We start from the raw sequence: 24749 nt of genomic DNA on the forward strand, positions 1-24749 counted from the left end.
CACTCATGAGGGCCGCTGAGAAGGGAAACCAACGTGAAGGTAGAATGGTGGCAAGTTACCCAGTCAACAGTCCTGGTCACCAGAGAAGATGACGGCTGACGGGAGGCAGGGCTTTCCCTGGAGGCAGGGGAGTAGTCAGAAGGATACAGTGGCACCAAGATACCCAGTGAACCAGCCTCCAACAAGGGACTGAGGGGTTTCAGAGAAGATGCCCTGCCATTTGCGTCTTTAGGATAGCAGGCAAAGAACAAGGAACCGCTCAAAAGCTGGAGGTCAAGAGGAAGGAGAGAGGAGCCATTGGCTTTCTGCGTGCCAGAGACCGCATCCACAGGTTCCCGCTGGTTACTGGTCCATGGCTGCCACAGACTGGGCCAAGTCCCTCCCAGTCACAGCTTGCCAGGTGAGGCCAAAGCTTACGGTGGTGCAGGTTCTACATCCAAAGGAATCCACGGTGCTGGGAGTGGGAGGCTCTGGCTTACACACTCTACTTCTGCTCGGAGGCCACACTTCAGGATGATGTGGTAGCCATCGTTGCTCTCGGCTGCCAAGGGAGACAAGGGCATTTTACAGGAAGAAAGGCCCGACGCCATAACCTTGGGGTGTTAGGGAGCGCATGGCCTTTGAGTACCAGCGGAAGTCCTGCCACCAATACTGGCTCCGAATACAACTGCAGAGAGCGCTAACAAACAGGTATTTTAGCACATGCCTTCACATGCCTTCTGCCTTATTGAGTTTCTTTTTGGCAATGGGTCTTTCTACCGTAGCCCCAGGCCCAAGAACTAAAGGCTCTATAATATCCAAGAAGGCTTTGGAACCACACTGTGGTTCTCAGGGTATTATGGTCCCCAGCTCTCTGAAGGCAGTTACTGGCTAGATCTAGAACAAGGAGGACAGGGATGGCCCTGCCATCATTCAGGGTCTCTGCCCAGTCATACAGCACTTTCATTCTGATATATCCCATACATTCACCTGCCCTGGCCCTAAGGAAGGCTACAGCTAGTCTTTCCTTTCTCCTGGCACATGAGTTCCTTCTGAGACCTGTCCTCAGGTGGAAGCTTCATGTCCTGCCCCTCGCCCCATATCCCTGACACCCACTAGGCCTGCAGGCTCAGCTGTTCTATTCCACACTTGCTCCTCCTGGAGACCTCCATTGGAGAAAAACCCAAGCGCATCTTACTTCTACTCAAGCACCGAGTTATGTCTACTCAAGCACCAGGAAAATCACATTGCCTGGCCAGGGTTTGCCTTTCAGAACTGACGTTGGAGCAGATCTCAATAGTCCTCACATTTCCTGGACCACGTTTCACCTTTTCCCCAGAGGATGTCCTCAGATAACGTTCTCTCAAGGGACCCACCGAGCAGGCAGGGAGGCCGGCCCCACTCACCAGTTTGGGTGTCTCCTCACTCTACTACTCAGGGATGGGGCAGGAGGCACAGCCAACATACTTTAACTAAACAAGAAAAAAAGGAGGGGGGCTTTACCTTTTAAGGTACTGAGGATAAAACAAGACTCATCTTGGAAATTCTGCACCATCTGAAAGGCAAAAGAGAGACCACGTCCCTTCGACAATGAGTTCATAATATGGAAAGCCTTGACCACACGGATCCCAGCCACTGTGTTTGTACAGATGCAGGAAGAGGCTCACACTTACCACTCACTAAGGAAACACAAAACAAGATAAATATATGAACTGATTATAGCTGTAAGTAACAAAAACTGAACATAAACGACAGAAAGGAGCCAGGAAGGGAAGCAAAATGTTAGTATTTACCACGGGACTCCACGTTTCCTTTCGTTTTCATTTTCCTACTTTACTGGGTCCTCCTATCCCTATAATGGACACATTACAGGAGCATGTATGTGTACGACGGCAACAAGTTAAAAACTAAAGTGCTTTGAAAAAGGAAAAAAAACATCTTGGGAGTTAGCGGCCTCTGCATATCAGAGTCCTACGAGGACCAATATAAACACAGCGCCACTCCCTCCATCGGCCAAGTGGCAGGAATGGAAGGATTCCCCAGCCGCCTCTCTGCAGGTTCCATTTTGATGAACTACCAGGTGACTTCAGACAAGTCGACCTTTTCCCTTCTGGGCTCCATGCCCCATCTATAAAATGGGGCTGCTTCCGTGACAAAAGAACAGAACCAGGATACAGAATGTTAGGAATTGGCACCAGAACATCAGGAATCGGCACCCACGGCTAGTGGAGTGTTAATCTATACAACCACTTTACAAAGCTGTCCACGGGGCCTACTACATTACTCCTCCAGCCCAGTGTTCTAGATAAACCCCTGCATGTGCCTAACTCAAAGCACACCTAAGAATGTTTCCAGCAACACTGTTAGGAACGGTCACTGCAGAGGCGCCTGGCTGGCTCAGTGTGAAGAGCATGCGACTCTTGATCTTGGGGCTGAGTCTGAGCCCATCAGGTACAGAGATTACTTACATAAAAACTTGGAAAAAAATAGTAACTGGAAACAGCCCCATGTCAATCAGTAACAATAGGAGCATGAATAAACTGTGACCTAATTCAGTATGCCAGTGGCCTCCGGCAGCATTTCAACATGTGTGACTCTCAAAAATATAAAGGGAAATGGAAGTCACAGAAAAACATGCCATTATTCCACCTCCATGAAATTTCAAATTAGGCAAAATTAAATGATATATTGAGGAGGAAAAGGGTACAATGAATACAACATTCAGAGCAGCAGGTGGAGGTGCTGCTCTGTGGAAAAGGAAATTAGGGCACAAAGAGGCTGCTGACATAATACTTCATTAACCTGAGCGACAGTATTGGGCACTTACCTCTTCCTTAAACTGTAAAAATGAGTTTTATAATTCTCCTTGCACACACATGCCATATTTCACAAATTAAATGTAAAGAGTATTTCAAAAATACTTAAAGACATACCCACAACAGACACGCTAGCTACCACAAAGCAAAACTCCTTTGCAAATTAAAAAAATGCAATGCATATTTATTGCCGCCTCTGGATTACTGCCCCAAATCCTGCAAATCTATGTACCTGAGGACCCCTGCCCCTCCCTGCCGGGCCAAATGATGCGTGAAGTACATTTATTCTATACTGCTGGCCTGCTCCCTCCTGGACTCTTGGCAGCCCAGCCACTTGGGCATGCAAAGCCCTACATGGAGCCCACACGGGCTTAATCAGTAAGTCTCTTGTTTAATTAAGTGCCCTTGCACCTCAGGGGCCAGCTTTGCGGCTGGCCAGGCTGCCTCCACCGCTCCGGGCAATTAAGAACCAAAGGTTTCCAATTGATTCAGGGTTAAGAGGCACGGAGACTTCGGAGAATAAGAATCGCCTACTTAGCTGACGTAGCATTTCTTTTTTTTTTAATTTTAATTTTAATTTTTTTAATTTTTTTTATTTTTTATTATTTTTTTAATTTTTATTTATTTATGATAGTCACATAGAGAGAGAGAGAGAGAGAGAGAGAGAGAGGGGCAGAGACACAGGCAAAGGGAGAAGCAGGCTCCATGCACCCGGAGCCCGATGTGGGATTCGATCCCGGGTCTCCAGGATCGTTCCCTGGGCCAAAGGCAGGCGCCAAAGCGCTGTGCCACACAGGGATCCCTATTTTTTATTTTTTTTGTTTTATTTATGATAGTCACAGAGAGAGAGAGAGAGAGAGAGAGAGAGAGACAGAGACATAGGCAGAGGGAGAAGCGGGCTCCATGCACCGGGAGCCCGATGTGGGATTCGATCCCGGGTCTCCAGGATCGCGCCCTGGACCAAAGGCAGGCGCCAAACCGCTGCGCCACCAAGGGATCCCCTGAGGTAGCATTTCGGTTCTGTTCTCTGCTTCACTTGCTTAACTGCCCACTCTGGAGGGCCCAGGGCAAGCCGGGGAAGGGACTTCCCGCAGGGACCCATAACGTTGCAAGGGTTCCTCACATTCTTGGCTTTCGTCTTCACAAAAGAAATTCGTGCCCAAGTGCAAAGTGACAACTTTCCTGTGCCATGCAGCAGCCCATTGTGCCGGTGTCTTAACCTCCCTGGCTATTCCCAAGGGAGTGCTTAGGTCAAGAACTCTGGGCTTCGTTTTGTCTGTGAGGTGGGGGCTGGAAAAACAGCTGTCTGAGATCTCAATGCAAGGATACAGAAGAAGTTCTGAACTGGTGACAAAAACTAACAAGTGGCAGATAAATGTACAGCTGGAACTCTGATGTGTGTTTTGAGAATCCACACCTACACAGTGCTCAGGCACACGACGGATGCCAGCAAGCGTCCTCTGACAAAATCACATCAAAGCTAATATAAACTCCTCCAGGAAAAGAGTAAGGAAGAGAAGTGCCGTTCACATTTGCCTTCAGCTGTTTTATACTTCTTGACTTACACAAACTGAATTACTGGGTTCTTGTTTTTTTAAGATTCTTTTATTTTTTATTTTTAGGTAATCTCTGCACCCAACATGGGGCTCGAACTCACAACCCCAAGATCAAGAGTCTCATGCTCCACCGACTGAAGCAGCCAGGCACCTGGTGAATTACTTTTTAATTCAAGAAGAAGGAAACCACCACCGCTTTGCTAACTTTAAGGACCAAACTCCCATGAAATGGGGGACTTCCATTTAAGGGGCTCAGGCAATTGTAACGACAAGTGGCAATAGGATTATCACCAATAATGACAATATATGAAAACACAGAGACTATTAGAAGCTTTACGTTTTATACACTGTCAAACTTAAAGATCTCTACAACACTTGCTCTCAAAAGTCCAAAGCACCTGGCACTGTCAGTTACCACCATCACACCGTTCCCTGGTGTCTCTCGGTGCCTGAGGCTGTTTTCTCTTTTCTCATTTTATCCTAACTACAACCTGTTCAGTGGGTTAATTATCCATTTTATAGATGTGGAAACAGGTTCAAAAGTGTTAAGTAAATCTGCCCAGGGTCACTCTACCCCTAGGAGCAAGGTCTGGGTGGGGACACATGTCTGATTCCAGAGCCCACATCTTCTCTACTTCCCTAGACGCCATTCATGTCCCACTTCATCTATGGTCCTCTACACAGAGGCGCTCAGAGTTCCCACAATGGGCTTGCTGGTGTCTGCTGGGGGCAAAGGGGGCCACCCCTGTTCCCATCAGCCTAGCTGTTTTCCTGAGGCCTCATTGCAGGGAGGTGGACTAACCTGGCAGCTAGAAGCATGGGCTCTGGGCTCCCCCAGCGCTCCCCCCTACCTCCACCCCTTACGAGGTGTGCAACCTGGGGCAATTACTCAGCCTCTCTGCATCTCAGTTTCCTATCTGTGAAATGAGATTTCACCTAGTTCAGAGTGAGGCTGTCAGGATTACAAGAGTCACTACATGTGCATTTAGGACAGGAAGCAGTGGATAAATGCTGCCACTCCTGGCTATTATCAGCAAGAGGAGGATTCCAGGATAAAAGAAGCTTAAGAGACTCTGCTCTACAATGAGCAGGAATGCCTAAATGCAGCTGCAAACCCTCCCTAGCCAGGAGTGGGATCGGATCACTCTGCCCTCGGCCATCGGCTGCTGGTGTCCCGCACAGGTCTGTGCAGGCAAGGGCAGACCCAGGAAGGCTGTGATACCTTCAGTGGTCAGCAGAGGAGGGCTCTGTCCTCCCATGTGACCTGTGTCCTCTCCATCATCCAGTCCATGGTCCATTCCACTGCCCCTGGGACCTGCAAACTTACACCCTGAGGGCAGGGGTGCAGTTTGCGCCATGGTTCCTACATGGCGCCTGGCCAGGGATGGGGTATGGAGTGGATACTAGACAGCCTCTCAGAGTCTCAGAACTCTCTCCACCTGCACTCAAGGGCAGCCAAGAGCATGTGGCACACAGCTGAAACCTGTTTGCCATCTAGGGGCATAAGTCCTCCTCCCCAAGCCCCAGAGGGGGCATTTCTGGCACCTGTTGCTGTGCCTCCCTACAGCCTGGAGCCCGGGGCCAGGAGCAGGGGTGGGGACAGTGCTCACCTCGTTGGTCACCAGCACGTGGATGCCTGTGGGGCCCTGCCAGTAGACTCCATGGATGTGCTGCGGGGAGATGCTGTACAGGTTGGCGATCTTCTCAACCAGCTCCAACGTGGTTAGCTCTTCCAAGAAGATGGCATGGGTCACTGGAGGGCAAGGGACAGGGCCTTCTGTAGAACACACTCCTGCTCCTAAGGAGCCTGCCTACCCCTCATACCCAACTCCCAAATCAGTCACTCCGCTGTAAGGATGCTCGTGCCCAGACTCATTCGATGGGATCTGGCTGTAACAGGCACAAAGCCTCTGCAGAGCCCAACCACAGGGCAAAGCAGCCAGGCTATGGTTCTTCATTCCTGTACCAGTCTCTCCTGGGGGAATCTTACATAAAATTGGGAATTCTTGCATCCACCCCACTCCCAATGACACCCGTGGAGGAGTGGAGGCTGGAGGAAGAACTGCTGGCAGAGCTCTGTATTTCTAATTAGCTTCTAGTGATTCTGATGTGTGGCCAGACGCACACCCTTTCAGGAGGAGAGGAGGGACTCTGCATCCTTTCCGTGGCTTAGCGGGGACGCTGGATGGCTCCTGGGGGCAAAGCGCAGGATTTAAGGATAACTGCTACTTCTTTTTAAATTTATTTAAAATAAATTAACACATAGTATATTATGAGTGTCAGAAGTAGAGTTCAATGATTCATCAGTTGTAGTAACACCCAGTGCTCATCACATCACAGGTCCTCCTTACTGCCCATCACCCAGTTACCCCATCCCCCCAACCCCTCCCTTCCAGCAACTCTCCGTTTAACTGTTTCCTAGAGTTCAGAATCTCTTATGGTTTGTCTCCTTCTCTGATTTTGTCTTATTTTATTTTTCTCTCTTCCTCTACATTCATCAGCTGTTTCTTAAATTCCACATGAGTTAAGTCATATAATTCTTTCTGATTGACTTATTTCACCCAGCATAACAACCCTCTGCTCCATCCACATCATTGCAAATGGCAAGATTTCATTCTTTTTGATGGCTGAGTAATATTCCAGAGTGTGCCTGTGTGTTTACAAAACACATCATCTTTATCCATTCATCTGTTGATGAGCATCTGGACTCTTTCCATAGTTTGGCTATTATGGACATCGCTGCTATAAACACTGGGGTGCAGGTGCCCCTTTGAATCACTATGTTTGTATCCTTCGGATTAATACCTACTGGTACAATTGCTGGGTCATAGGGTAGATCTATTTTTAACTATTTTTTTTTATTTATGATAGTCACAGAGAGAGAGAGAGGCAGAGACACAGGCAGAGGGAGAAGCAGGCTCCATGCACCGGAAGCCCAATGTGGGATTCGATCCCGGGTCTCCAGGATCGCGCCCTGGGCCAAAGGCAGGCGCCAAACACTGTGCCACCCAGGGATCCCCTATTTTTAACTTTCTGAGGAAACCCCATACTGTTTTCCAGAGTAGCTGCCCCAGCTTGCATTCCCACCAACAGTGTAGGGAGGGGGGTTCCCTTCTCTGCAAGGGGTAACTGCTACTTGACGACACATGTGTCTCATCCTTGCCCTTCTCTGCAGCACAAATACTCCTCCGCTCAGTACTGTGACCACAAAGGGAAGAGGGGCGCTGGGAGCATCGCCTGCCTGGTGGAAGATAACAGTTACCCCAAGGATGGAAATGCTTCCTTACAGGAAACCCAAACTAGCTGGGTAGGAGTCACCTCTGTGGGCACCCCAGGGAGGAGGATTACTTGACCCTTGGGGGGCCCCAAATCCCTCAAAGGCAAAGCACCTGGATTAAACTAGAGATTCCCAAACTCCTACCTCAACTGAGGAACCTTCAGTTGCAGTGGCTGATGAGAGGCCCTGTACTTCAGAAGCACACATGTATGCACATGCGCACTTCCCAACACAGACTCCCTCCCAAAGGGGTTGGCAGAGGCCATGGCCTTCCAGCCACACGGCCGACCCGCCATCCCACGACTTCAGGCAGGCTGGCCCGCTGTCAGATACTGGGCAGAGGATGTGGCCACTACACACTGCCCCTCCTGTAGGAACCGCCAGTTAGAACACCAGGGCTCTATTCCAAGATCCCTTTCTATGACAGATTCAAATGAACTTTTGTGCCTTTTCAATGCTTCAGAGCCACTTCCACTTCTGAGTTCTCTCCTCCAACAAATCAGGCCGGCCTAAAAGACCTACACAACTTGCAGGCAGTGCATTTCGTTGTACCTTTCTGTCACCAGCCCTTCGCGCCCCAGCTCAGTGTGGGTGCTGCCAGGAATGTGTGAAGCAGCTGAAGGCTCAGACACTCCTCTGAACCCCTCCCTGGCCACCTCTCCTCCAGGATCATGTGGGTGGCAGTTTGGGGGAACGTGAGGCTCCAGAGGAGGCAGTCCCAGGCTCCAGTCCCAAGTCAGCCACACTAGAACCAAGACCAAGACCTGTCCTGGGACCTCGGGGTGTGTGCAGGGGCATCACCAGCATTGCAGCGTGAATCAGAAGCTGTGCATGGACAGCTCCTGCTCTGAGCAGGTGCCGTGCACGAGGATGTCCTTTCTGCATGATCAGGAATCCCTGGGGTTCAGGATGTGTCCTTCACAGGTTAACAGCTGAGAAGCAGGGGGAGGACCTAGACATTCTCCAGGAATGTACAGGGGCCAGACACGAGGGCTCAGAAGCCAGCAACTAGGGTCTAAAAGTTTGGGTCTCGGCTCTGCCACGTACAACACTGCCCCCTGGGAGCAGTTATCCAGCCTGTGCCTCAGTGTACCCTACAGTGAAACAACACTGCCCACGGTCCCTGCCAGGAGAAGCGAGTGGGTGAGCACGCAGGAAGCCCTGGGGATGGCGACCTGGCGAGCCTCTATCTCCTCTGGCGGGAGCCGGAGAAGCACACGGGCCACTCCCCCACTCTCTGCAGACACGGAGGACGGGCTCTGCGGCCTGAGGTGGGCACTGGTCAGACCCTCAGCACTCACAGTCAAAAGCAAGGCACTTCGCTTTACATGCCTTATCTCGCCAAAACCTCATCCCCTGGGCCGAGCATTGTTCTCTGTATTTTGTACGTGCAGAAGCTGATGTACAGGCCCCGGAGCCCTGCCTGAGGCCACATGGCCAACAGGTGGCACAGCCTGCACTGGTGTTCAGGCTCAGTTGACCTCAAGGCTTGTTTCCTCTCAGTAAACTGCCTCCAAACTACCAACCCAAAAGAGTCACGTGCCCTGAGGTACCCTGGGCCCTGCGGCTCTACTCCTTAGCCCCCACGCAGCCGCCACACGAAACGGGAAAAGCCTTCTCCAGCTCAAGGAAAACCCCAGGAAACTATGGCCATGGGGCGGCACTTGTCACCAGCCTGGGAGTCGGAAGGCCAAACTCTTGGTTCTCCCATGAGTGGCTAAGCAGCTGTGGGGAACACATCCTCTCTCTGGGCCTGCTCCCCAGGGAGGAAACAAGGAAGCTGTAGCATGTGTTCTGGCAGAGAGTTTCCACCTTAAACATTTCATTCCCAGGAGAATGTTGACCAAAACTCATCCTGCACGAATGGAGGTGGATCAGTGGAAACGTCCTCAGCAAGAGCACTCGTGTTGGTGCTAGGTCTTCCTGTCACCTGGCCACCCAATAACCAGCCCTGGGCTGCTCCACACAACTCACCACACAGACTGCCGTCCCAACCATCCCGCTTCTGCTGCAGGGGTGCTCTGTTCTGCTCCTGCTCCAGACAGATGTAAATGGTCATCTTTGGCCTCACATTCCTGGCAGGAGGAGAGGAAATAAATTGCTATTGTGTGTGTGGCGGTGGGGGGGGGGGCGCAAGGGAATGGGACAAAGCTCTGTTGTTCCAGAATGTTCCAAAACACAGGGTGGAACTAGCACAGTGAAGGAATCAGAAGAAAAGAGACCACAGGGATGCACAAGGCCTTTCACTGGGCTTCTATGGCTTCATGCAGTCTTGCCCAGAGACAGAGGGATGACAACCCCTCCGGGTCCTGCAAGCTGCCATGACGGCGCTCTGCTCAGAACTCACATCTCAAGACATAGGCGTTTTTCAGGGTGGTAACAAGAGCAAACAGTTTCTCTAGCTTACTCTGCCTCGGGAACTGTTTCCAGAACTTCACATGCCTACATTATCTCATCCTCACACCACCTAGGGAGACTGGAACCATGGCCCTCATTTTATAGAGAAGGGAACCGAGACTCACAGAGGTTAGGCGCTTTTGTCTAGTGTAAAAATCCTAAGAGGCAGACCCAAGAGTCACACCCAGGCTCTCTCTTTCACTCTAGAACTGTGCTGTCCATCTGTGAAAGGTAAATGAGATTTGCAGCTCACTTGGCCAGTCAAATCAACCTGAGATCAAGCGCTCCACAGCCACACGTGGCCGGGGCTGCTGGACTGCACAGCATGGCCCCAAACACATCCACCACAGCGGGAAGCCCCCTCACACCTGGCCCTGCTCTCCTGTCTGCCTGGAGAACCGAGAACTGCCACACAGTCCCACACCTTCCTCTGGGAGGAGAGAGCTGGAAACCCAGGACCATGCAAGCAGCTGAGGAGAGGCCGAGGGGCTGGGATCCAGGGCCAAGGATCCTGCCAAACCAAGAAGGGGGAGGGGCTCCCGGCAGGGTGAACTGTGGCGGGCTCAGCCCCGCCCACCCGCATGGCCCTGATCCCGTCTCACAGGGTCTCCTCTTGCACCTGCTCCCAGAGGAGCCCTGACCCCACCAGCCGGCCCATAGGGCAGCATTGAAGAGGCTGCGATGGGGCTTCCTGCCATACCCGGCCTCCAGCTGGAAACTGATACCCACCGGCCTTTGATGGCATTGAAGAGCCAGATCCCATCTCAGGGCCACAGATCTGGACCAAATTGTCTCGAGACATATTCAGCAAGTCAGCACCTAGGCAAGTAAATGGGGCCACCCATCAGTGGGACACACATTTCCGTCCTCAGGCACCTGCAGATGTTGCACTGTGTGGGCAGGGGACAGGGAAGTGTCCGCCTCATCCTCAGAGGGCACCGGACGGTCCACGGAGAGAACAAAAAGCTAAACATCAGAAAATCACAGCCCAAGAGATGAACAGTATCCTCAAAGCTCAGGAGAACAGACAGGCATTTACAAAAGCCAACAGGGCCTCCCCACCGCCGCCTGCCTGTCCCTCCCCCTGCTGTTTACTGGCACTAACAAGTGCATGTAACCTAGCCCAGGACGCCGGTTACACATGTACCTGCTACATGCAGAAGAGCACGACCCACAGGCTGCAGCCACGGTGAAGGCACCCATACTCCCCACACACAGAACAAGGGGCAGAGCATTCCCCCGCCACACGCAGGCCCCTCGTGCCTGCCACTCCCCCTCCTCTGGGGAACCACTGTCCTGACTCCTCACATGTCTCCGTTTTGCTTGCTTCTTTGACATTTACATAAGTGGAATGGAATAGGATACGCTTTCCTATGTTTGGCTCCCTCCTCCAAGGTGCTTCAGGGCTCACTCATGCTGGCTGTGGTCAGAGATCACTCATGCCCATTATTAGACATTATTCATTGCATGAATATACCACAGTCATGTGTCTACTCTGCCAATGGGCACTAGAGATGCTCCCAGCTGGGAGTGATTATGAACAAAGGTCTATGAACATCCTTGTCCATGGATGCAGTCCCTTCCACAAAGCCTAAGGAATCCCCTAGAACCTTGTGCCCATTTGGACTCCCAAGGGATAAGTATGAGATGAGTCTTGTGCCGAAACCAGCCAGCAGCCACATGGCCAGGAGTGAAAATATCCAACCCCTTTTTCCTGCCCTAGTTAAGACACAGTTTCAGTGGGATGCCTGGGTGGCTCAGTCAGTTAAGCAGCTGCCTTCAGCTCAGGTCACAATCCCAGGGTCCTGATATTGAACCCCATGTCAGGCTCCCTGCCCCACAGGGAGTCTGCTCCTCCCTCTGCCTCTCCTCCTTACTCTCTAAATTTAAATTTAAAAAAGATACACTTTCAGGCATAATTTTGTAAGCACAGGGGCTCCCCCTAAGTAACAAGTAAAAGCCAAAATCCCTCCACTGTTCTCTCAGGCCCCCAGGACCTCTGTGACCTACCTCCTTTTCCAGTCCACCTGGCCTCGCTCACCTGGGTGCTCTGCTCTGTGGCCACACCAGCAGGCCCCACCTTGTGGCCTTTGCACATAACCCTGCTCGGACATCTCACAGTTCCCCCATCCCTACTTGGCTCACTTCCTCCCCTCAGCCCAGCCTCTGCTTAAGGCCACCTTCTCAGGAAGGCCCACCCTGAGCACCCCCCCTAAAATGGCAGCCTCCCTCCCTGCTCCTCCCTGACCCAAGCCACGCCCCCCCTCTGAGCCTGCCCGCCACCCAAGGGTCACACTGCATGGAAATGTGTGGTTCGCACATCTGCGTGGACTCAAAGCTGCAAACTGCTGGAGGACAGGGTCCCTGTCCGACCCTCCTCCTACTGGCCACCCCCAACATAAGTTCTTACAAAAGCTGAGCTGAAAGAAGACCATGTACGGTATTCTTCCCACTGTCACAGATGCCCTTGCCAGCCACTGCCCTAGTTCTGGTCAAAACGTCACTCCCTGTCATCCTGGATTAACGTGACTTGGTTGCAAAGTTCATTGCTCAGTATACCCTTCCACCCCACAGCCTGGTCCCAGGACTCTGTGTGACAGCCCCACCAGGAAGTGCTTGAAGAACCTTTCAGAGAAGGAAGAACCAGCTTCTCCTTCTCCCCTGTGGCTTCACCACCTTCTCAAAGGTCGTGGCTCCAGAGACAATGTGGACCAATGGGCAGCACTTTGGTAGAAGTGCTGGGAAGGCAGAGTATGCCCGGCCCCCTGGCTAAAGGACCTCTTCCCCGGCAGTTGAGGGCACCCCCCCACAGGACCCAGATGGTCTCCTGAAAGCCATTCTCGACTGGAAACTTCCAGCAGTAGCACTTCGTATCTTAGCACTTGGCACAGGGTCAGCAGAGGTGAGTCACCTACGGTACACTGGGTCTCCAGGGCAAAACCATGGCCCTGCAGACACTGCAGCAAATCCTGAAAAGCGAGTGGCTTTGTTACATGTTTTTAAGATCCCTGTGGGTTTGAAAAACAACACAAAGATGCTCACCTGAGAAACTGGTGAACAGCCAAGAGAACTGTGAGAACCTGTCTCGGGGGAGCCATTGCTGGGCATCCTGGATGGAGGCTGATGGGAGCAGGTGCTGCAGGCAGAGAGAGAGGAAGGGTCCTGAAACCACCGCGCCGGGTCTGCCCGGGGATGTGCAGCCAGACAGCCCGGCTAAGACACTTACATCGTTGCTCAGGGGCAGGGTCTCCACCGGGTGTGTCGAAGAGCTGTTCCTGCAAAGGAAAAGAACAGGTCATCAGACGCGGGGACACCTTCAGGGACGTGGGAACGGGACCCTCACCCAACCCGGTGCCCCCCCCCCAAGCTTGGCACTTGGAAACACAGCAGGGCCTCAAGAATTTCTCAGGTCAGAGAAATGTAGGTGGGAACCGTCTGCACAATCCATCCAATCCCTGACCAACCTTGCTTCAGGACAGACATGACTCAGTGGCAACACAGCATGACCAATGATCACCACTCCACTCTGAGCTCAGCATTTGTTTGCATCTGATTCCTTCCAGGCAGAGCTTCCCACAGCTTGGCCCTAGGGAGGGCAGGCCACCCCAGGAGCTCCACACGGCCACGTGGGGCCCAGACAGCAGCAGCCAAACACCCTCTGCGGAGATGGGAGAAAGCCGTGGGCTCCTCGAGGAGGGAACAAGCAGCCTCGGTGTGGCATCCATCCACGAGAACATTCTAACAATTGGAGGCCCACTGACCTCCCTCCAGGGCTCACTCCTGGGGAAGGCACAGACCTGAACACCTGGATTCTCCAATTAAAAGAAAAAATACATTTTTAAATGACCCTCCCCAACAGACAGTGGAGCAGGTACGACGTGAATGGACGTAGGTGTCTCTCTCTGCGTTTAACATGATAACGAGGTAAGTTTTACTCTGCGAGTACCTTACCACAGTGACAATAAAGGCAAGGCCCTCACCGGGCTGACCCTCAAACGGTCATCGGTAACAAGATGCACCTCGCCCAGTGCCTGTAAGGCGCCGGGCACCTTGCACACCCACCCCTACCCCCGGCCCTGCGTGGAATCCTCACTCCTTTGGTAGTGGAGAAAGTGGGGCTGAGGGAGGTTAAGGAACTCACCCCCAGAAAGGTGGGACTTAACACTTGGTCCACACCCGAATCTGTGACACCTTGGCTATGCCACCCCAATTCTCAAGGAGGCCCCTCCTCACCTTGTGAAACCAAGTTCATGGACACTCACTCTCCCATCAGTGGCTTCTCTGTATGCCAAGCACGGGCTGTGAGGAGCCCACAGGTTCCACGCCTACCTGCTGGGTCTGCCTGGTTTCTCCCTGCTGCCTGCCATAACAGGATCAGGACATGCATGGCCACCACAGCGGTGCCGTGAGCCCTTCCTGTGCCGCAAAGCCTAGGACAGGTTGGACCGATGCCTGCCAGTCCCCACGCTACTGTCTCCTTTGAGTCAGTGTGGCCCATCATGCATCTGCAGAGCTGGGTGACCAAGTGTGAGGCTGCTCCTTGTTACCAGCCCTGAACCCTAGGGCAGGGAGCATCCTGAGCTGTCCTATGCTACCCAGAGAATGTGCATAGGGACCACAGAAAGAGCCAGGATGGCCCTCACAGTCACTGGAGCCCCCTAAACAGCTGCCTCCTTAGGCCCCATCTGCCTAGGAGGCCATTCTGCCCTGAAGGGCAATCCGCAGGCCAACCTGCTTCTGCGGGTAGCCGGGGTGGGAAGGTGGGTTCTGCACTGCTGCCCCAGCAGATGATGTTTCCAGAAGCACATCCGAGCACAGAAAGCTTGCAAATACTACAAGTGCCACCCGAAGCCCAAACTGATTCCAGTGCACCAAAGAGAGGAAGACACAAAGACCAAGAAAGGAGACTACACCCATCATCACTCCAGGGGCTCTCAAAGGAAAGAGGACAGACATACCCTTCACCAAGGCCGAAGCTATTTGGAGAGCCGTTGTAGCTTGGAGATGGGGCGCTGTTCACCTGGTAGGCCATGTCAGGCCACGGGGAGCACTGTGGAAAGAGCACAGGATGGTAGTGACTCGAGGGCCATGGTGGTCAGGAGCAACTCAGGCCACAGAGCTGCAGACCCAGCTCCTATCCCTCCCATGCCAGCATCCATCAAGGCCAGCACGGGAAGCCCCTGACCCCTCAACACTTAGCCACATCCTCCAGGGCCCACGTGAGCCAGCGAAGCATGGGTACTAGGGCCGTGCCCAAGAAACTGAGTGCGGCAGAGAAGACCTAAAATTCAGTCATTCCCAGAGCAAGCAAGGCAGGCATGTGTCTCTGTGGGCTTCCTAGGTGTTGAGCCAACGAGGGAAAGAAACATCGTCGGTCATCTGGGTCCCTAAGAAAAGAGAACTAACAAAACAGACCAATTGCCAGAGGCAGGTTTTACCAGGTGTTAGACAAGTCTGTGTACAAGCATGAAGGAGGGAGCACTGGACACAAATAACTTCCAAACAAAAATCATCCGTGAGGTTCCGTAGTGGGGTGCCCGTGTGGCTCAGTGACTTAAGCGTCCAACTTGTGGTTTTGGCTCAGGTCGTGATCTCAGGATCGTGAGATTGAGCCTTGCATCAGGCTCCACGCTCAACGGGGAGTCTGCTTATCCCTCTCCCTCTGCTTGTCCCTCTGCTCTCTCTCTTTCTCTCTCCCCCTAAAATGAATAATTAAATATAAATCGAAAACAAAGTCCAGTACTAAAACCTGCACTACTTGAAACATTCCAGGAGCAGCCAGCCCTCTCAGGCATCAGTCGATGCGTGTTTACTATACATCAGCCGTCCTGCTAGGAGCTAAGGGATACACAAAAAACACGGAGGATGTGATCCTCGACCTCAAGGAACTTCTTGAGCAGAAGCCAAGGATGAACATAGGAGAGAATCGCCCAAAGAAAGCAAAGACGTACAGGTTTTGCCTGTTGGGGAAGCCAGGGACAAAGTATTCATTTCTCCCCTTCCCTGTGATGACACCGCTTTGGAGAGGGCCAATTCGAAGCATTCCTGAAGATTTTCCTATCACCCACCGAACCACAGGTTGGTAAATATTTAACTCGGTGTTACATGTGGGCTGGAATTTCTTGGTGGTAAATCCCAGAGCTGAGGAGGAAGATCTGACAGTCACCTTACAAGGTCATGGGCCAGGCGGGTGGTTTTGACCACTGTACCACGCTCTGACAAGGGCGTGGACAGACGCTGTCTGAAGCACCCACGGACCTCTCGTCCACCAGGGGGAAGACAGAAGAGAGTCAGGAGCAGAGAGGTGAGGCTCGGCCTGGAAGGGAAAGGTGTCCGTAGGCAGAGGGCAGTGGGAGTGTGGAGGGCACCCTGGAGGGCCCGCACGTGAGGGGACTGGGGCCTGGGGAAAACTAAACTGGGTCTGATCTCTGATTCATAATGCAGGTCCTCGCACTGCTTTGCTGCTGAGAGTTAGACAGGCTCTTCCTGCACCAGGGCTCTCTGGTCACTATTATCCTGTGTCAGATAAAACACTGGTAACATGTTCTATGCCGCTGCAAAATTACCTTCCATACTGTATTCTTGTTGCACATACCTTCCTGCATGCCGCTTCTCTCTCTCTCTCTTCTCTCTCTCTCTCTCTCTCTCACACACACACACACACACACACAGACACACACACACACACACACACACCAGCCAGGACGGCCACTATTCTCTTAGATTGCTCTGTGCCCTGGACCTCATCCTTAACACAGCCTTAACTCTACCACAGCTGGGGCTGGGCCTCCTGCATCTGTGGAGGGCCTTCTGAGCCAAATTATTCAATGACACGCCCACGAGCTGGGATGATTGCAGAACACACTGGGGAAACAGTTGCTAAAAAATACAACAGAAGAGTGCCTGGGTGGTGGCTCAGTGGTTGTGTCTGCCTTTGGCTCAAGTCGTGATCCCGGAGTCCTGGGACTGAGTCCCACATTGGGCTCCCTGCATGGAGCCTGCTCCTCCCTCTGCCGAGGTCTCTGCCTCTCTGGTGTCTCTCATAAATAAATAAAATTGTAAAAAAGAAAAAAAAACACACAACAGACCCCAGTAAGATTGTGGCACCAGCAGTGACCACTGACAGGGGGAAGAAGAGCCTGTGACATGAGGGTCTCAGAAGTTACGCTGGACACAAGGAGGTTTTGTAGAGCAGGTGCTGTCAGTGTCCACGTTACGAGGAGATGAGTTCCCAGTCTCTACTCAAAACAACAATAGCGGTAAGTAGTCAACACCTCTGACCTATAAGCCTGCTCTGAGAATGAAAGCCTGCAGAGCTTTCGACCTTATGCAGAACTTAACATGCACAGGGTCATTCCCTGCACCATGTGTGAAATGGCAAGAGCCCCGATGAGCACAAACGTCCACCAGCAGGCCATCTATCTATATACAACGAAAAACCACGCCTCTAGGTAAAGAACTAGAAAGCTTTTTATGAAAGATGGAGAACAGACTCCAGGACAGGCTATTAAATAAAGCAATCAAGTTACAGAACAGTACGTCTTATGGACACTGTTGGTAAGAAAAAGGTGGGCGTGGGGCAAACATGTATGAATTGGCTTCATCGGCAGAGAAAGCTAGGCCAGGATTACATGGGGACCCAAGAGATGCCAGCTGCCCTGGGAAGAGGACAGCTTGAGGCTAGGGACAGTTTTGGGAGATGGCATTTTCTAGTGTAGAGTACACTCTCTTCTACCTTTTGAATTTTGGACCTTTATTTAAAAAAAAAAACTACCTGATTCTGGAAAGTAAAAATGGCAGCACAGAACTGGAAGGATATTTCTGAAACACCTTCCTGGCCCCCTGGCCTTATCATGTGAACACAGCTCCGGACCCAGGTAATCTGCCACAATTTTATAGGCACTTGCCAAAGCAGCATTCACCCAAGGTGGGCAATTTCCCAAGAACCTAAACCAAGAGCACGCAGTCATCCTGCTCCGGGGTGCCAGGCCGGCTAACCTCTTGTGAGAATGGTGGTCTCGTAGGATGGCTGGTACTTCGCTTTTTCTTGGGCAGTTCTTTTCTCCATCTTTTCCCAGTCGGTCTTATGTTTTCGGTCAGCTCCCTTTGGCTACAAGTACAGAGCACAGGGGATCCGATTAGTCAAAGTGGGCAGAGGCAGCTATCAGAGAAAGACCCAGGACTTAGAGACAGGTCCCAAGACTTGCACTCTCCCAGGCCCAGGAGTCCAGGCGGATTCTCGGACAGGTCGGCATCTCTCTCACATCCCAGGCGTCAAGCACATGATCCTCCTCCTGGAGCCCCTCCCCTTTCCTCACCTGAGGGAACTCACAGGCTGCTACGGGGTCCTGCCACTCAGTTACTCAGGGGAAAAAGCTTGGAAACAATCTTTACCACAGACAAAACCCCTGGCTGCCACAGCAAATCCCAGTGCATTCCTTGAGTTATGGGTGGAGGGCCAAAAGAAAGTAGGAAGAAGTCAAAGCTGCTGCTGGGGTTTGGGAGTCTGGTCTGCACCTGCATGCCTGGAAATCCTGGATGTGTCACGAAGGCCTCCTGGCATCCCACTCCCAGGATTATCTGCAGCTCCCTGTTTGGACGCCCCATACACGGTAAGACCTCCAACCTCACAGAGCCTTATCCTGGGCACCCAGCAAACATGAACAACTTGCAGAGGGGCCCAGGTCTGACAGGCACTACCATTTCTTTCATTTATAGGTATGGAAACTGAGGCACAAGTGACTTGTCAAGAAATGGATGAGAAACCTGCTCTGGCTGCTTGGGGCCGTGGGAAAAAAAAAAAAAAACTCGAAGTAGAACCAAGTACTGACCAGGCAAAGAATCCAAGGGAGAATGCCCAGGGATTATTCCGCCACCAGGCTGGCCATGGTGGCCCTGCTCATGCCACATACTCATGGACTTCCTGTGACTATCACCTGTGAGTTCACAGGCTGGTTGGTGGGCTTCAGACATTAAGACTCCAAGCAGCCCCAGATCCCCAGAACTGAATGGTCTCAGCACACTTGAAGCGGACTGTGCTCGGTGCCGCAGATAGTGAAAACCACCTGTCCTCAGCTCAGGGGTCACCTTCTGGGACTTTTATCCCAGTTTGCACCTGTCTTCAGGCCACACAACTTTTGGTTTCCAGATCAGGGCACTTTAGAAAAACGGCTCCCAGGGTGATGTGATACCCACATTTGATGGAGGCGGGTTTTGCAGGGGGTCCTCTGGGGACAGGAACGACATATCCAGTGTCAGAGAAGGATCCAGGCACAGTATCCATACCCCCATCACCTGCCTCCCAGCCCTAACAAGAGGCTCTTCCTCCCCTTCCAGAAGCCACAAGGCAAGCCTGCTGTGTATGGGGAAGGCACTTCGGCCTGGTGAGGCCTGTGGAGAAGCTGGCTGGTCAAAAAGGGGTCTTGACCTGTTCGGTGTCAGAGGCCCCGCCACCCATAGAGCCCCAGGGCCTGGCTCCAATATGTGGGAGGCTTCTAGTGACGGGGGGTGACTGGGGGAAAAAATCACAGCCAGGTTTAGCCAGGACTCCACCCGGAGCTTGCGCACACCTGCTTGAACTGCCTCTGTGACAGGGCTGGGTGCGTGGGGTGCCCACACCTCCTCAGTCATTCGAGAAGCCAGTTTCAGGTGACAGGGGCCCCTGCGCCACTGCAGGAGATGCCAAAGCCTTCCTTGGGTCACTCAGACAAGGGCAGCTTCCAGACCAACTCCTCAGTGATAGCTAGTGTACGGTCCAGGAGCCTGGTGTGCAGAGTCCTCACCCCTGAGCTTCTTCCTCGAGGTGTAGAAAGGGGAGCTGGCAGGGGGTCCTGGGAAGCCAAGGCACTCTGCAGGGCAGGGCAGGGGGCGTCCTACAGACACTATCCCTCCTCCTGCTGCCGGTCTGCATCTGAGCCCCAGATATCCACAGGGTGCCATGGACCCGAGGACCACAGATGTGGTCTGTATATGATGAGGACAGAGGTGTGACCAGGACCAGGCAAAGACATCCGGCCACACAGCTGTGGGGCTGTCCACGGGAAATCAGACCCACAAGACCCAGTAGCAGACAGCACCTAAGACCACAGGCCACAGTGCCCACTGCACAGGGGCTCCTCAAACACGGCCACATCCTAATCCCCAGGAACCCGAGGCTTGTCACTTCACCAAGGCAAAGGAAGTAAAGCTGCAGGTGGAATTAGGATTGCTAGCAGTGTGATGTGGAAACAGGAAGATTATCCTGAGTCATCCCAGGGGGTCCAGCACAATCACAGGGTCCGTAAAAAGTGGACAAGGGAGGGAGGCGAGGAGGCTGGAGTGATGTGACCAGAGAAGAGCCCAGCCACTCTTGCTAGCTCCTAGGGACAAGTGGATGTGGCCTGAGGAATGCAGAGGCCTCTAGAAGGCAGCAAAGGGAAGGAGAGGGAGCCTCCAGAAAAGAATGCAGCCCTCCTCCTCAATGCTTGACTTTAGTCCAGTGAGACCATCAGACTTCTGACCCCGGGGCCTGAAAGGTAGTAAGTGCATGTGGCTTGAAGCCACTAAACGTGTAGCCATTCGTTACAGCAGCAACAGGAAACCAATATCCCAGGTTGGATTTCAAGGCATCGCCGTCCTGAAGCAGGTTTCTGAAGGGTGCTGGTGCTCTAGCACGAAAGGACAATCGCGTGCTCCCACCACAACCAGTACCTTCCCACCTAGGGCAGCATCACTAACTGAGCCGGGGCCCACCCCTCCCTCACCCTTGTGGATGCCACAGGCTCTGCTGTGACCCTGCAACTCCGCAGGCCATGCAGGACCTGAGTTGCATCATTGGCCGCCAATATCTTTCAGAAGTATGGGTCCAGACAGAGGAAAGTAGTTAATAGGCAGGGGCTGGGCAAGAAAGGAAAAGAGAGACGGTTCCTCCAAACATGTTTCTTTCTCCAACAGGAGAAAGGTTACTGCAGAGGGAGAGAGGGCCTTGGGCCCTCCATGGGAACGTCTGTGGCCGCGCCTCCTGCACGGGACGGGGTGTCCTGACTTGATTTTTATGGAGAATCAAACCGGCAACTACAGAATCTGTGGCCAACTACAAAAGTGCTGGGGAAGATAAGGAAAACCTGAAAACGTGAAAATCCAGACAGTCTTACAAGGCAGAGCTGGGCACAGCCATCTGTGATGACGGAGGACAGAAGGTGCCCCACACCAAAGGACACCCGAAGTGGGCAGGCCCGTCACCCCAGGGCGCTGGCTCATGCTCCTCAGGGGTCCAGGTAGAAGCCCCAAGCCAACAGGACGCCGAGTTCCCTGCTGGGCCTCCAGCAGGAATTCCAAAGGTCAATGCACTGCTGTCACTGTCCAGCACAGGCAGGGACCCGTGGATTCAGGCGGCCACAGGTGGAACGTGGCAAGGACGTCCTACCTTAAACACCTTGATCTGGCAGCTGGCTGAGTGCCAGTGTTCTGTGTACTCCCCATTCTCATTCTGCTTAAATGTATCGATCTGCACTCGGAAAGGCACTCCTGTACCCCCGTGCTTCCTGGGGGTGAACTCCGTGCTGATGCAGTGCACCTAGAAGGGGAAATGTGGGCCAGAGCCAAGAAGAGTAGTGGGGACAGGCCCTGGACTCCCCAAGGGCCCCTCACCAAATGGAGGTTTCCATCCCGCACCATCAGGTCCATAGCTGCCTCGGCCTCCCCACTCCCCACGCACACTCCACCAGGGTAATGCCCTCTCTGTCCCCTCCACCTTCCCCTGTTATAAAGGGCACACACTCTCCCCTTTGTCCCTCGACCTCAGAGGCCCTGCCTGACCAGCTACGTCCTCGCCATCGCTCAGGCCCACGGACCCTCACTCCCTCCTCTCCCCTGGCAGATCCCACAGACTGCATAGCAGGGATCCCGCCTGGTGCGTGTCCGAGTTGCTCGGGCCAGGCCAGGAGCAGGAGCAGAAAGTTGGAGCCATTTCCATGTTTCTACGTAAGTATGTGCTACAGAAAAAGGCACTGGGTAACATATTTATTATCAGAATACTATAAATACTCCAATAATATATATTATTGTGCTAATACAGTAGTATTATAATAACTTTAAAGTACAGTAAGAATATTATAATCATGTTAAAAAAAAGATCACTAACTTTTACTGAGCAATTACTATGGACCAGGCACTGCAATAATGACTTTATGTTCATTATCTGATTTATAAGACAAGTGAAAAAACTAAGAGGTTCAGAAAGGGACATAGAGAGAGAACGAGAGAGTGCGTGTCAGCCCAGAAACACGGCGGCCCTGCCAGGCTCCTGGACCCATGCCAGGTGCTTGATCATGAAACAATTAATTTAATCATAGAAACTATCATGGAAAAAAATTTATTACCTATTATATACGCGAGGGCACACTTATTTTGTAACAAGCTTACATATTGTTAAGCAAAACCCACACAGTATTCTACAACATGCCACGTCCTTTCCTAGCTCTGGGGACCAACTAGCTCCACGACTGAGCCACACTCCTGTAGCCTCCTCCCCTTCAACGTACATCCCGCAACATAGAACAGGAGCCCGTTGGGGCCCTGCAGGTGGACTGTTTTGAGGAACGACATGCATGCAGGCCCCAAAACTCTGGCTTCCCCCAAGAACACCCTCCCTCCCACTTACCTGAATGAATGCAGTGGCTCTCTTTGAAGGGTCCCACAAAAATTCGACTGCGTTCAGCTGTGTTGGGCTGGCCCTGGGGTCCAAGATACCAACAGACGGTGGAATATCTGCACACACATACACATACACAAAAGTGCAATTGTCAGTCCACTCCCAGAGGCTTACGGAAGGACTCTCATTACAGGTCCAAATTCCTTAACCACAATTTGAAATGCCGAAAGTTCTGAAAACTAAGTTTTGCATAACTCATTTGGCAGAAAGCCCAACGTGAACTGCCACAAAGCTATTCGGAGTTCTTTGTCCCATTTTGGGTGAACGGACATTTTACCCTGCTGCAGAAATATTAGTGTACTGGATGGCCTGCCAGAGGCATTACCTGGAGCTAGGGATCGACACACCCTGTTGCCATTCTAAAACTTCTAAATTCCAAGACACACCTGGCTCCCAGAGTTACAGGTAAAAGACTATGGATCAGCGCCTAAGACCTCAAAACTCAATTTCTGTTGCCCATCCCCTGTGATGCCCATGCTTCCCTTCGTCACAGATCAGAATCCTTTAGGGCAGGGCCTTCTGCAATGCTTTCCCTGAAATCCCTGATGGCAGAGCTCTGAGTTAGAAATCCCTGAGGGCAGGCCTGGTGCCAGCTCGCACAGTGTTTTACCTGAGGCAAGGGTACACTAAAGTGTCCTAGAGAGGCATGCATCCGACAGCTCCAAGAAGAACCCCAATGTTCTTGGGGTTCCCAATGAACTTGGAGTGCCCTTGGGCCCCGCGTGGCCCAGCAGACTCACCAATGTCCAGGATTCGGTGTCCGGGCCGGCTCCGCTGCCATCCCTCCAGCCGCTGGTGCTCTGTGTACTGCAGTCGGCGGTCGTGGAAAACCACCTGGATGATGCTCTAGGGAGGAGAAGCCAGTAGGAGACAGCTAAGTGTGGGGCTGACAAGGACCCAAGAGAACTTCCCACCGGGGAAAATCTCCCACCTTTCAAGACTAAGACCTCTCCTTCCAGAGCCTTCCTTCCCAGCTCTCAAGCTCTGCAGGCTTCTTCCCCCTCAGAACCCAATCATAGGACAGTGAGAATGAGGACTATCCCCCTTTTCCAGAATTACTAAGTGCTTTACATACACAGCTAACCTATATATCTTTTTGTGCCAATGAGCCAACTGAAAGCTCAGGAAGATTCAGTAAGTGGCAAAGCCAGGCTCAAACCTGAGTTCATCCAGCCCAGAGCCCACTCCATCAGCCCACGCCCCTCCAGCTCTTAGCACTGCCAGCTTGCCCTCAACCACCTGGACAACATGCTCCAGGGACCAGGAACCCCTCCCACTCCAGGGCTCTCCCCAAACCGCCCAGGCACTCCTGACCCCCACCACCAGCAAGCCCAGACCCCTCAGACCCCCAAGACCTCCTGGGGAGGGAGGGTGGCCCCACAGCCTTGCCTTGACATATTTTGTGTTCAGATCTTGAAAGTCTCCCAACTTCCGATTCTCCAGCAGTCGGATTTCATAAGATTGGTCTAGAAGGGGGTTAACAGTACATTTTCCATTTCTGATGGGTTTCAAACCTGGAGTTCACCCAGAGGGAGGCCTTCTTGACCTCTTGAGTGACCACCCAAGCCTCACGGCCCCAGGGGACAGAGCAGTCAGTCCATGGCCAACTCAGATGGCTCTCTGGACTGCACACCCCCATTTGTCCCAGCCTGGTTGTGCCTAAGACACCCTAGGTAGCATACCATGTGTCCCCCAAAACACAGCACCTCTACAGTTTTCAAAGAAAGAGAATTCAACAAAATGGAGTTAATGTTAAGAACAGAGCTTCAGGGATCCCTGGGTGGTGCAGCAGTTTGGCTCCTGCCTTTGGCCCAGGGCGTGATCCTGGAGACCCGGGATCGAATCCCACGTCGGGCTCCCGGTGCATGGAGCCTGCTTCTCCCTCTGCCTATGTCTCTGCCTCTCTCTCTCTCTCTGTGACTATCATAAATAAATAAAAATTTAAAAAAAAAAAAAAAAGAACAGAGCTTCATGTTTCTTTAGAAAGGCTGCCCCTGCCCACACCCCCGGGTCACTTGGATGGAGAACACAGC

At 52.4% G+C, this 24749-nt stretch overlaps 1 protein-coding gene across 1 annotated transcript; it reads right to left on the minus strand.

The window, feature by feature from the left end:
- Nucleotides 1-24182, minus strand: LOC129503474 (transcription factor CP2-like protein 1; the record flags this gene model as incomplete). Its single annotated transcript, XM_055315625.1, is given in 14 exon segments — nt 1-541; nt 1483-1534; nt 5962-6104; nt 9603-9703; nt 10755-10791; nt 10794-10844; nt 13068-13161; nt 13252-13300; nt 14984-15080; nt 18030-18135; nt 21430-21579; nt 22666-22772; nt 23457-23562; nt 24106-24182. Coding segments are annotated over 14 exon segments (1298 nt in total), but the record flags the coding sequence as incomplete, so codon positions are not given.
- Nucleotides 24183-24749: the final 567 nt, after the last annotated feature.

This window comes from Nyctereutes procyonoides, unplaced genomic scaffold, assembly GCF_905146905.1.
Source record: "Nyctereutes procyonoides isolate TBG_1078 unplaced genomic scaffold, NYPRO_anot_genome, whole genome shotgun sequence".
NCBI classification, from domain to species: Eukaryota; Metazoa; Chordata; class Mammalia; order Carnivora; family Canidae; genus Nyctereutes; species Nyctereutes procyonoides.